At 34.8% G+C, this 13,227-nt stretch overlaps 1 protein-coding gene across 1 annotated transcript in view; it reads right to left on the bottom strand.

Annotated features, from left to right (window-relative positions):
* Positions 1-3,489: 3,489 nt before the first annotated feature.
* Gstcd (glutathione S-transferase C-terminal domain containing) overlaps positions 3,490-13,227 on the bottom strand; it is a 169,752-nt gene continuing 160,014 nt past the window's right edge. Inside the window, exons 9-12 of the mRNA XM_077803384.1 lie at positions 13,003-13,136; positions 11,784-11,814; positions 8,562-8,631; positions 3,490-5,095 (exon numbers count right to left, since the gene is read on the bottom strand). Of these exons, the coding sequence (XP_077659510.1) occupies positions 4,959-5,095; positions 8,562-8,631; positions 11,784-11,814; positions 13,003-13,136 (372 nt within the window). The 3' untranslated portion in view covers positions 3,490-4,958. The remainder of the gene's footprint in view (positions 5,096-8,561; positions 8,632-11,783; positions 11,815-13,002; positions 13,137-13,227) is intronic.

Genomic DNA, 13,227 nt, shown 5'->3' with positions numbered 1-13,227 from the left:
TGTGTTGCTGTCTGCTGACTTCAGAGCCTGTGTGAAGTTCCCTGGTGTAGGCAGGCTAGTGTGCATAGGGGACTATCTCTGCTGCTGCAGAGTCCCAAGATGGTGGCGACTAGAGGAGCCCCACATTGTTATATGGGGGTTCACACAGGAGTGGCAGCCAGAATTTCTGCATGTGAGAAGCTGCTGGGTGTCCTGTGTGGGAGCGGCATCCGTGATTTCTGCTCTGGTGGGTGGCCGAGAGTTCTGCGTGGGTGTTGATGGTTCTGCTTGGTATCTGGTAGTCCTTCCAGGGTGAGTATTTGAGAGACCTACTCTGACCCTAGGGCCTAGAACCCTGGATAGGCATGTTTGCCATGATTCCTGTGTGGGAGCAGGAATATGCTTGCAGAGAAGCAGTATTCTCACTAATCAAGTCCCAGGTCACAGAGCAACATAGAATGTTGCCTCCCTCTGTCCCACCATCTTGGATCTCCCTAGATTAAGTATTTTAATGTCAGGCAGGATATAAATTTCGAACTGCATTTAATGTTTCTCCAATATTTTATAATAATAAATTACTTTTTAAAAAAATTCTCTTCCAAAGGTAGCTGTGAAAGTCCAGAGCAGTAACAGGAAATGCTGGTGGCACCTGCTCTCCTTCTCTTTGATGGATTCAGTAGAATCCTTTATCCCAAATCAGTGTCATTCAGGATCTCTGTCTCTAAACTGGAATATGGTCTGTTTTTACTTCCTTCTTTCTCACTGCCTTGTTTCCCCCTTCAACTATACTGCTGATGGCACAATATATTATTGTATAAAGCTATAAACCATTAAACTCAGGAGGGGCTCTGTAATGGGTTTTAGCCAACAAAGAAAGTGATTTTTATCACATCTGAACTGAATTTTTAATAACCTGATGGTAATTTGCTATACTTTCCCCCTCCTAGGAGACCAGCTATGTTTCCTATAGACAATGCTTCGTCAGGCCAGGTCTTGGTGTGAAGACAGTGTGGAACAGTCATAGCAATTTGGATGAATATGTCATGTTAGTGAAAAATATCTTTCTTTTGTAAAGGCATTGAGATTTTGTTATCATTGTTCAAACGAGCCAGTCCTGCTTCAAAAGATTGCTAAAAGAGACCGAATTTGAGTATTAGTTCTGCTGATTACTGACTGGTTTCAAACCCAGGTCTGCTTTTACAGTGTAACTGTAGCCTTACTTTCTGTAAAATGGGATTGCTAATATCTATCTCACGAGGTCATTATGAGGATTAAATAACTTAAAACACTGAATTATTATTTGTAAGGGCTTGGGATAGTGTCTAGGAAATACCATGTACTGTATTAGTATTTGTTTTATACATAGAGATTTATTTTACAAAGTATAAGGCTGGGGTTGTTGCTCAGTGGTAGAACACTTGCCTTGCATGTGTGAAATACTGGTTTTGATTCTCAGCACTGCATATAAATAAATGAATAAAATAAAGGTCTATCAACAACAAAAAAATAAAAATGAAAAAATTCTAAAAAGCAAAATAAAGTATAATGGGGCTGGGGATGTAGCTCAGTGGTAGAGCACTTGCCTAGCATGCACAAGGGTCTGAGTTTAACCTTCAATCTCTGGTACCAACACCCCTACCACCACCACCAAAAAAAAAGAAAAAAAAAAGAAAGAAACAAGTATACAATAAAGTATTAAGACAATGAATTTAAAATATTCTTCTTTTTCTTCTTTTTGTTTAGCTACACCTTCTAGCTCTACTACATCAACCATTATTTGAGTAATTTAAAAATTCTATTTAAAATTCCATATTACTTTTAAAAAAGTTTAATTTAAAAATGTATTGCTTTCTTTATTATGAATGCTGTGTTTTTAAGTTTGTTTATTTATTTTGCAGTGGAATGCATTTTGACATATTGTACACAATCTCTAAGGACCATATCTCTAATTTTATTATCAAAGTCAATAAAAAAACAAGTTTTAGTGTGTGCAAGTTCTGTTAATAATTTTCTTGAATCATGAAAATGGGCAACAAAGTCTTTAGAATCAGACTGTTTCATTACTGTTATTTATGTATAATTTTGCATTCATGCCCTGCAAATGTTTCGATTTCTATTATGAATGACCTAAGACAGTAATTCCAATAATACCTAAATAAGATAAAGTAGTTTAATCATTAATAATATTCCCTTGTTTTTCTGAGTCAGATTCAAAGACAAAGAAAGATGATCTCTAGTTTCTAATGTTATTACAACCCTGAAAGACACATATCAGAGAGGAGCAGCCTTGCTTTTGATGGACAAGAATGGGGGTGAGATCAGGTCACTTGCAACAGTCTTCCTGTTGCCTGCATTCAATCCCTTTTATTTGGCCTGGCTGGGAAGAAGTTTTGGCAAGGGCTTACATACAGAAATCACTACACCTGTATCTATTTCTAGCCACAGCACTCAGAGCTGGAGAATGCCAAGCCTAGAGCACGGTGGGAGAACAATAGGGTTCCTGCATTTTTTGTTTTATTTTCCATAATTTGAGAGGGATGGGGAGATGACTGCCCTACATGGTAGACATGCAATTGCATGTTCATTGGTCCAGGGAGATTGTGAAAGGCTTACCTCAGGAGGTCAAATATCACAGCAGAAGACGAATGAGTTTAAACTAGAAGAAGGGATAAAAGGAGACTATTCTGAGTAGTGGGAACAGCATGTCAAAGCTCAGAATTAGTAGCCTAAACACCATTAAATAATGAATTAAAAAAATCTTCTACACTGAAAATTACAAAATATTGCTGAATATAATTAAAAGAAATCTAAATATATTGAAAGATATATTCATGGTTATTAGATCCAACAACTGTTTAGATGTTGAATTTCCCCAAATTAATCTAAAGAGAGAATACCAACAATTCCAGCAAGCTTTTTTAATTGTGTAAAATTATAAAATAAATTGATGAGCTAATTCTAGGGTTTATATAGAAATACAATGGATCTAGAACAGCAAATACAATCTAGAGAATGAAAAATTAAGTTAGAAGACTAACTATCTGCTTTTCTGACATACTATAAAGTTTTTGCAACCAATAAATTAGTAAGACAAACAAAAGAATTGAGAAAACACACACACACCCGTATATCCATATGCATACACATACACACACACACACACACACACACACACACACACAGATTTTCAACTGAGCTACCAAGTCATTTTAATGGGGGAGAGGAAAGGATATTTTAAAAATGGTACTGAAATAACTATTCATCAAAATATATCTACCTCTTTATGTGAAAAATGATTTGGGATAGATGATAGACCAGAATATAAAAAGATGGGATCATAAAGTTCTTATAATAGGAGAAATCTTTATGACCTTAGGGTAGATAAAAATTTATTAGAGAATATAAAGAAAATATGTATCATAAAAGAAAAAAAGATAAATCCAGCTTCATCAAAATTAAAACTTTTATTGTGAAAGTGAATAGTCCACAGACTAGAAAAATATTCTCAATACATATTTTTGGCAACATCTGACAGAAATATTCTTCATCTTATTTTGGTGGCAATTGTGTGGTTACATACAGTTGTTAAAACTTTTCAAATGGAACACTTAAAAACTTGTTATTATATTGTATATAAATGATATCTTGATTTAAAAAAGAAAGTCCACAGTAAAGGAGCATTGTAGCTACAGGCACAAAAGACTAAATTACTCAGAGCCAGTAGTGCTTTCCTTAAAATTTATGTGAGGAAATCAGCTACAAAACTCCCTTCTCCCATTCATATTATTGTAAATTATTCCTATTTTTATCTCAGTGATGAACAATCCAAGTTCTTTCCTCTTATGATATATGTCATATAGGAATTAAAAACAATAAAATAAATCTTAAATTGAATAATCTAGGACATGTGAAGTTAAATAAATAGTAGCAGCATATAAGAGAAATTTACTACCTGTCTTTAAAAATGTTATCTGGAAGAAAAAGAATTTAGGCAGACAGAACTATTCAAATAAGCTTCCATATTCTGCACTCTTCATATTCCGAATTTATGCTTGATAATTTTTACCAAGAATTAAACAAAACAATAAGACCATATATTATGGTCTGACATGAAGAACTTCACTCATTCTTCAATATTTCCTTCTAATTGATTTACTTGCATAGGTAAAATTGTATTTCTTGCAATTCATCTTCATATCTTCAGAAAAATCTAGGCCAGAGTTGTGAAAATAATGGATCCTAAATTATTATGAATAGACTTGAATTAAGATATCAATGTATTTGCCAATTAATTAGAATTTATGTCCAAATTCCATATTCCCACAAGGTGAAACTTACTGCAATGACTTTAGAATCTTTTCACCCAAAATGTTTGAACCAGAAATGATCACATTTGGTAATTTATGGGCAATTATTTAAAAGGATAATCCTAAATGTATATAAGTTCAACTGACCCCAGCTTAAAAATACCCATACTGTAATTGCCTTCCTAGATTTTTACAAAATTATAAAAGTACCATTGTTTGAAAAATATAAAAAAACCACAAAACCCCCACAAAGTTTCTCAGTTTCTGTGTGTAAATATCTAAGATTATAAAATAAAGGCTGCAAGTACATTGTTTTGAATTAAATATCACATTGGCAAGATCAGAAAAGCTTGTGAAATGAGAAGGAAATTGTTATTCCAGTAATGAAACCTTCAATGGTGAGTATTATTCTTTTGGCAGCTGAGACGTCAGGGGATTCTCACTATGAAAACCACCAGCCCTTGATCGCACATTGTAAGAGTATTTGTGATGCTTTGCAGGCAGCCTTTCTTCCAAGATTTTCCTATTGCTTTCCTTCCTGAGCACAATAGGCTCAGGATGGCTAATGCTGTTTCCTACTTATGCCAAGAACCTCTTGAATGGAACCTCCTGAATGCCACTGGGCTTTCATCATGGAGCCAATGGCAAAATATCAAATGTAAACATCTCAATCTAAGTGGGGACTCCCACTATCATGTTGTTTTTGGGAGAGCAGCTCTCTGGCTCCATGGATATCACTTGAACAGAATAACCATGTTCTTCTGCAGCTCTTGCTCGGTCCAGATCCACCAGGCACATGCACTGTTTTCCTGAAATACAGTGAAATGGTATCATGAGAATACCCTTCTTCTAGCAGGACAATTTCATTTGGTCTAAAGAAATCCACACAGTGACAAAATCTACAAGTACTATGAAGAATACTGTTTACTCCCAAGTACTGTTCAGTTTTTTTTTTAAATTTAATTCTTAATCAGTATGGAGAGAAGGTAGGTATAAATAATCATATTTCACAAATTAACTCTGCTAATTTAAAGACTAGTAGCCTTTTAATATATTTAAAAATAAACCTCAAATAGAACTTTAAATTCTGTTTTCTAATTTGGTTAAAATCCTTTTAAACATCTTGTCATTGTTTTCCTATAAAACTACATTTTCTCTAATATTGTAAAAAAAAAAAAATCTGTCTTTGAGAATATCTAAAGTAACATGCTGACAAAGGACCATTTGATAGACATGCTACATTTTCTACCCGGACCTTTTTCAGACTCCAGGAAATAAGAAATGGAAAATATGTTAAGAAATTCTCAATCGTGTACTAATTATTTAAGGTAGATATGTAATGTTGAGTAAAATATACTCTTAATTTTTAGACCTTGCCATCCCTATTAAAATATCAATTCTCTTTTTCCTTTGTAATCTCTGGAAAACAAAAGAGGAAACCTGACTGGCAAGCAAAACAGTCAATTTGTTTTCCTTTGGCAAACATGAACTTCAATTTTCAAAAGTAGCTCAGGGGAAAAAAAAAACTGATTTGTGGCTGAATATATTCAAAGCCATGGTTGTCTTTCCCATTTTTTGATTGCTCTAAATTCAATATGTAAGCTTCTTCGTCTTCTTGGGAACCTCATTTATTCTATTTTTCCTCAATAATTATAACAATGCCTAAACATTATTTTAATTACAGTAATTTATTTCCACTGAGTAACAGTGAAACTGTTAAACTAAAATGACTTCAGAAGTGAAGACAGTTAAATAAAATAGAAAAGAAGATAGAATTCTCACATAAAAAAAAAACAGAAGGTGTAGATAAGAACTAAGAACAAGAGACTCAGACTTAGAATGTTGATGTCACACACTTCCTTAGAAGGACCCATGCCATAAAGAATGAACTGTGTTAGAAATGATGATAATGAAGAGATATCCACAATTTTATTTAGGCAAATCACCCTTTCTTCATTAAAAAGCTATTATGGCTAACTTTCTTTTTTTCTTTACTATCTTTCCTTTAAGATATCTGTAAATGTTCACCTCATCAACTTTTCAATTTTAAATGAAACATTCTCTGTCATAATGGGATGCTCTACATTCCTTCAGTACCCACCCTTGGTTTACACTGCAGCTCATTTACCCTTGGCTTTGATCCCAGTTCAGTTAATTTTTTCTTTTTCATTATGCTGAAGAATCTCACTTTTTCATGTGTAAGTGCCATTACAACTGAAACTCAGTCATCAACATCTACATTTTGGGACTTGGTAAACATCCTAAAAATATTCAGAGAACACAGAAATGGTCTGTGCACAGATTCAGACATCTGATGGACTCTATAGCTTTATAGAAACCCATTCCTTTTCCCCTTCCTGTCCACATCATATCAAATGCTCTTCCTCTTCAATGATAGACACTTCCCTTACAGTTACTCCCCTTAAAATGCATATCCACCATAAATATATCCATCTACCATTATGTATTGATTAAATTGCTATGATTTGAACACCCCCCCCAACAGTGTTGGGAAGTGGGACACAATAGGTGGTGATGAGGTCATAGGCACAAAATAACTGGATCAATGCTGTTATTATTGTAAGAGTGGGGTTGTTACCACAACTATGGGTTCCTTCTCATGTGAGCATTCAGCCCCACTTTTCCCTCTCATCGAGATGGCCACCATGTTATAACATAGCAAAATGGACCTTACCAGATGCCAGCCCCTCCACTGAAACTTTCTGAACCCCAGAATTGTAAGCCAAATAAATTTCTGTTAATTATAAATTACTCTGTGATAGTCTGTTACAGCAGCATAAAACAGACTAAGACATAGGTCTAGTGGTGCTACATCAAATGTATATTTCACTAACTCAAACTGTTGATGAGAAAAGGAAGAGGAATGGAGAAAAAAGAGCAAGTTCCTTTCATGTTATGTCTAAGAGTGTAAGAGAGAGAAGGAATTTCACTGTTCCCTCAATATCAGGTCTCTCATGCTTTTCCAACTGTGAACATCTTGCCCTGCTAACTCTGATTTTAGTGTTTAATGGTAGTTATTTCTTATACAACATGGTACTTGCATGCAAGCTAACTACTTCATTTAAGCTAACTACTTTGGTGCTGGACCAAAGAAATAACAATCAGTTTTTATCAGTATAACATGGAAGAAAAATAGGCTCTGTACTAGAATTTTGGAAAGTGTGACAGTGCCTAATGTGGTGCTTCTCTGAATAATTTTTAAGATTAGTTTGAATTTGACCCATTTATGTAAAGCCCTAATTTCACAATCTGAACTTGCAATGACGTAATTCCAATATGCTGAGAAGCAGTATCACAAAAGTAAATAAGAATTTTGTGTCTGGAATCATCTAATTTGCGTTCATAGTGTGGCTCTATCATCTGATAGGTGAAGATCTCAGGTAAACTTTTGTCTCCATCCACTCATTAAAATTAAATAATAGCACCTATCTCATAAGAATTTATGGAGATAATAAGTGAGGGCATTTAACTCAGTGTTTAAATTCATAGTAGCAGTTGCTATTATTTTTCTAAATGTGATTTTTTCTAAAGCAAAATCTTTTGATAAAACAAATATTTAATAAACTTGAAACACTTCTGTGGTCTTCCAATTTAGGCAACAATTTAATGTTGCAAATGTTGAGTAAAATGTTCTATTATAAATAATATACAAACATACTTTTTTTGGAAAGAAAACATTATCATTCTTGTTCATAACTTTTTTTTTTTTTTGTGGGATGGGTACCAGGGATTGAACTCAGGGGCACTCAACCACTGAGCCACATCCTTAGCCTTATTTTGTATTTTATTGGAGACAGGGTCTGAGTTGCTTAGTGTCTTGCTAAATTACTGAGGCTGGCTTGGAACTCGTGATCCTCCTGCCTCCACCTCCCAAGCAGCTGGGATTACACGCATGCACCTCTGCACCTGGCCATAATTTTTAAAAATGCGTCAATTTTGGCATAATGGTTAACTTTTCCATTTTTTGTTATTTTCTTTTGTGGCTTTTGATAGATTTTGTAGTTGGTTCATAATTGTTAGTGATTTAATTCAGTGTAAAAATACTGAAAATTTACTTAAAGGTATTGTTAACCCAAAGAGGATAAAATGCTAGTTGTTAAAAAACCCTTTTGATATGGATTAAGTTTCTTGAGAAGAACAAACTTTAGTTTCTTATTGATAAATAGACTATTTTTTCCCATATGGAATCTATCCATTAATTACTAGGCATACTGTGAATAACCTACTCAACAGCTGTTGTATTAAAATACATACCTATGAGCCTTCTTTGGGGTGGAAGCTGGACAGCTGTCTGATCTGCAAATCGGCAAAGAATCATATGTTCCTAAAAGAAAAACCAATAGAATATGAGTTTATTTTAATCTTCTGCTTCAAAGTTATAAAAAACAAACAAACAAAAACTACCTAATTTTTTCTGGAGTTCAAAATTGTTTAATTAAATAAAGTACTGCACAAAATGGTACTTTCAAAAAAGTCAACTCTGTGAATATGTTACTTGATAACTTCTTCTTTTCATGTAAACTGCTCTTCAGCTGTAGTTCTTTTTTTTAAAATTTTTTAGTTGATGTACACAATACCTTTGTTTTATTTTTATTTATTTTTATGTGGTGCTGAGGATCAAACTCAGTGCCTCACATAGGCCAGGCTCTACCACTGAGCCATAATCCCAGCCCCCAGATGTAGTTCTTAAGAAGAGATATACAGAAAATCTTCAAGACAATTTTGTCAAGTTGCTTTTAATCAAAATATGAAATAGTTACATTTTGTAATTACAATGTATTAAATTAAAAGACCAACAATTCACTTATACTTTTCCTTTATAAATTTTATTTGAATCTTTTGAATTGTGATTCCAAGAAGGCGTGCTCTGTGGCTTCTCATACTACCAGAGGAAAAGGAAGTCATGCAGATCTCAAATTGCAGCACTCTAGGAGTGCCAGCAGCATGCTAGCTACTCCCTGGCTTTTCTTGACTCTTACTTTCACCCAGTCACTTTAGAGGACAGGAGCCTGGCTCCCTCTCTCTACTCTCACTCCACAAGGCTGCAGAGTAGATCTCTCTCTCAAAGACAAACCATTAGGAAGACCTGACGTAATGGGCCAGCTGATGTTATTACTTTCTGCTTAACAATTTTAGGGATGACTGAATTAATAGAAGGCAGCCCCTAAAGGGACAGAGTGAATGAGTTTGCACAGTGCTTTTAAATCTGCATGTAGCCAAAGGTGAGTGACTAAGCAAACTCAAAATAAATATAATGCTCCTATGAGCTGTTCATTCAGAACACCTTGAGTTCCCAAGAATGTTAATGATCTTCCAGCTCAACAAACAGGTTTAATTCATATTCAACATTTATCTTCTTGTTTTTTTTTTTTTTTGGAAGAAAGGCTAAGAAGTTCCCTCCCTCCCTCCCTCCCTCCCTCCCTCCCTCCCTCCCTCCCTCCCTCCTTCCTTCCTTCCTTCCTTCCTTCCTTCCTTCCTTCCTTCCTTCCTTCCTTCCTTCCTTCCTTCCTTCCTTCCTTCCTTCCTTCCTTCCTTCCTTCCTTCCTTCCTTCCTTCCTTCCTTCCACTAAGGATTGACTTCAGGGCCTCACACATGCTAGGCAAGCACTCTACAGCTGAGCCACAATCCCAGCCCCTCTTCTTAGTATTTGTACATTACATTTGAAGCCTCTGGTTTTAAATAAGAAAAGTGAAATGACTGGCAATGTTGCAGGTTTTTTTTTTTTTTTTTTTTCCTTTCTACAGGGATATCTTTGTCTCAACTTTTATGTATTTAAAAAACATTTTAATACTTACTATGAATTTAATGGCAAAGGGTAGGAAACTAATAAAGTAAGTCAAATGAATAACATTAAGATTCCACAAACTAACTGCCATCAACAAAGGGACAGAAGAATAATTGAGAATTCTATGATTTGAGGAAAAGCCAAGAAAAAGCACATCCTTTATCCCCATGGTGTTTGTAATCTAAGATTCACTGTATATAAAGGTAATATTGAGGTAATTGCAACTTCAGATGGGTTTTAGTATATTTTATTAAAATTATTCTTCTTGGGCTGGGGATGTGGCTCAAGCAGTAGAGCGCTCGCCTGGCATGCGTGCCGCCTGGGTTCGATCCTCAGCACCACATACCAACAAAGATGTTGTGTCCACCGAGAACTAAAAAATAAATATTAAAAAAATTCTCTCTCTCTCAAAAAAAAATAATAAAAAAATAAAATTATTCTTCTTTCTATTTGGTAGCAGGAATTGAACTTAGGGGTGCTTAACCACTGAACCACATCCCCAGCCCTTTTTTTAAAAACTATTTTTTTATGTAGAGACAGGGTCTCACTAAGTTGCTTAGGGCCTTGCTAAGTTTCTGAGGCTGGCTTTGAACATTTGATCTTCATGCCTCAGCTTCCTAAGTTGCGGGATTCCAGGCGTGGGCCACCTTGCCTGGATCTTTGTTCTTTTTAATCAAAGTTAAGTTCTGAAATAACGGCATAAAGCAGGTACTCAGTAAAGGTTTCTGGCTAAATTTAATTGAGGAGAAAGACATTTCCCAATTTGCTTCCAAATATTTGGGTAATAAGTCCATTTAGTTGTGCCTACGAAGCCACCCATTTTTATGAAGCTAAATGAAACTAAGAAACATTGAGATATTAGCTTGCCACAGAATCCAGGAAGTGAAGGCTTCTCTATAAAGCATTTATACCTGAGTTCTTCCAGGGCTGGTGGCCAAGCAGCATTTTTGGGGGTGTGGGAGTTTGAGGAGATAAACTCAACTTTGGGGGTGCTAGAGATTTTCTGCTTTTGTGTGCAACATCTCTGCTTTTCAGAAATTTTATTCTTTTTCAGCCAGTGACATTGCATGTGCCCTACCCCATTACCTCCCTAGTTTTTCTTATTCATCCTCTTATTGTTTGCTTTACCTGTATAAGAATATGTGAAAGATTTGTTACGGCTGGTAAAACCTAAAATATTTATTATCTGACCTTTTATAGAAAAAATTCTCTCTATTCCAGGTTATCTTTTCAAGTATGTTTTTTATAGTGAACAAACTTGAAAAAAATACACTCTCTCTCTAGAACAAAGGGCAGGTATACTTTGGCCCATTTCCAGATGCCCTATGGGAACTAGGCCTCAGTGAGTCAGTGTAAAAATGATGGTACTCTGTTTACTGTTATTGCTATGAACAACCAACTCTTTTGTCTCTGATTCAGGATTCTCATATCTTCTACCAGCATCCACCATATTAACCAATATGTTACAGCAGAATAACTTGAAAGTAGGTTAAAAATATCAGACCCTTCACAAATCTCCAACTACTAAAAGAGTTCATCTGGGTTTGTTAATCCAGATACAATACATATTAGATGCTCATGAGTAATTTGCATATAACTAAAGATGATATACTCCCTCAGAAATTTGAGATGGAAAACTATAAAGAGAGGATAAAAAGTATATTATCTACATCTAGATCATTAAGATTACCTTGTATGATAAAGTTTTCTTGAATTGTTCACTGAAATAGAAAAGAAAATGGAATTAATCACTGTTCTAATATTAAGAACACTGAATAAACTAAATTACAAATAAAAATATATATTGTAGCTGAAGAGTATAAAATGCTATCTGAAGTAAAAACTGCCAGTTTGAAATATTGTGTAAAAGAATAAAAGCATATTATCAGCATATTATTAATTTTTAAAGAGTTTCTTTCATAGGAAGAAACATTATTAGAGAAGTACGACCATTTTTTTTTCCCATCTTCTCAAAGGAGCAAATAGATTCAGTGTTTTACTGTGTGAAATTTATTATTATTCAAAGGTAGTGAGCAAATATACAGGAGGTAATAAACATTGAAAAATTCCTTTGTTTCTCACAATTTCCCAGGAAGAAGGGTTATGCCATGTCATGCAGGCCATGTATTGAAATATCAGGCCAGTTAGGAGGCAGAAAGACTGTAGTAAGACACAGGCAATAGTCTTTATTGTGGATTCTATGTTAAAGGGTGAAAATGTCATAAACATGAAGAAGGTGATTCTCCTATGGTGGGTTAAAGCTGCAAGAATGAAAATGTCTCCTCCTATGTGGGATTAGAAGGATTATAAAAAATGTATATCAAATTTAATCATCAACACTACTATTTAAAAATATTACTGCTACTACTGTTATAAGGAACACTTCACACTTATTGAGTGCTTACACTCTGCTACTTCTAAAGTCCTACATTACTACATATATCATATTCTCACAAGAACTTTGAGATAGTTACCAGTATAACCTTTATTTCATACATGAGAAAATGCAGGCAGAGAGTAATTTGTCTGAGATGAAATAACTTATACAATGACAAGGAGACAGTATCGACACCCAGGTGTCCAGGTCCTAAACACTTAACCACTGTACCTCACTGCATCTTACAAGTGGTATGTTTAATTTCATTTAGAAGAACACAAAGAAATTCTGATACTGACAGACTTCTAGTTAGCTGACACCTAGATAGACTTACTTCTAAATTTCAGCAAGAGCTGGATCCATGGGTAAAATTAGAGATAGACACAGAGAAGATCCTTTCTTTCTTGTACAATTTATAAACAATATTTGCCATGTGGAAAGTCAATAAACTGCATGTAAAATCTCACTGCAACTTCCTATCAAACAAGTCTGGCATGCATACTGGTGTCTAAGGTAGAATACTAAATTTCACCTTTTTGGAAAATTAAACTTTGAGGTGTTCTGAATGAAACCATAACAGCAAGGGCATGTGACAAAGGAAGCCCGTGTTTTGATGCAGTGCTCAATCACCATGTCTGTTGCCACTCCACAAGCATGCAACGCCACCTGGAAAATAAAACCAGACCTTAGCATTAAGTTCTTTCTTAATGAACAGTGCAACTTTTGTGCCTTAAAATTTGTGTGTGCATGTGTCTGT

The sequence above is a fragment of the Urocitellus parryii genome, chromosome 10 (assembly GCF_045843805.1).
Source record: "Urocitellus parryii isolate mUroPar1 chromosome 10, mUroPar1.hap1, whole genome shotgun sequence".
Lineage (NCBI taxonomy): Eukaryota > Metazoa > Chordata > Mammalia > Rodentia > Sciuridae > Urocitellus > Urocitellus parryii.
Note: the sequence above shows the minus strand (reverse complement) of the source record. Positions and strands in the feature narration are given on the sequence as shown.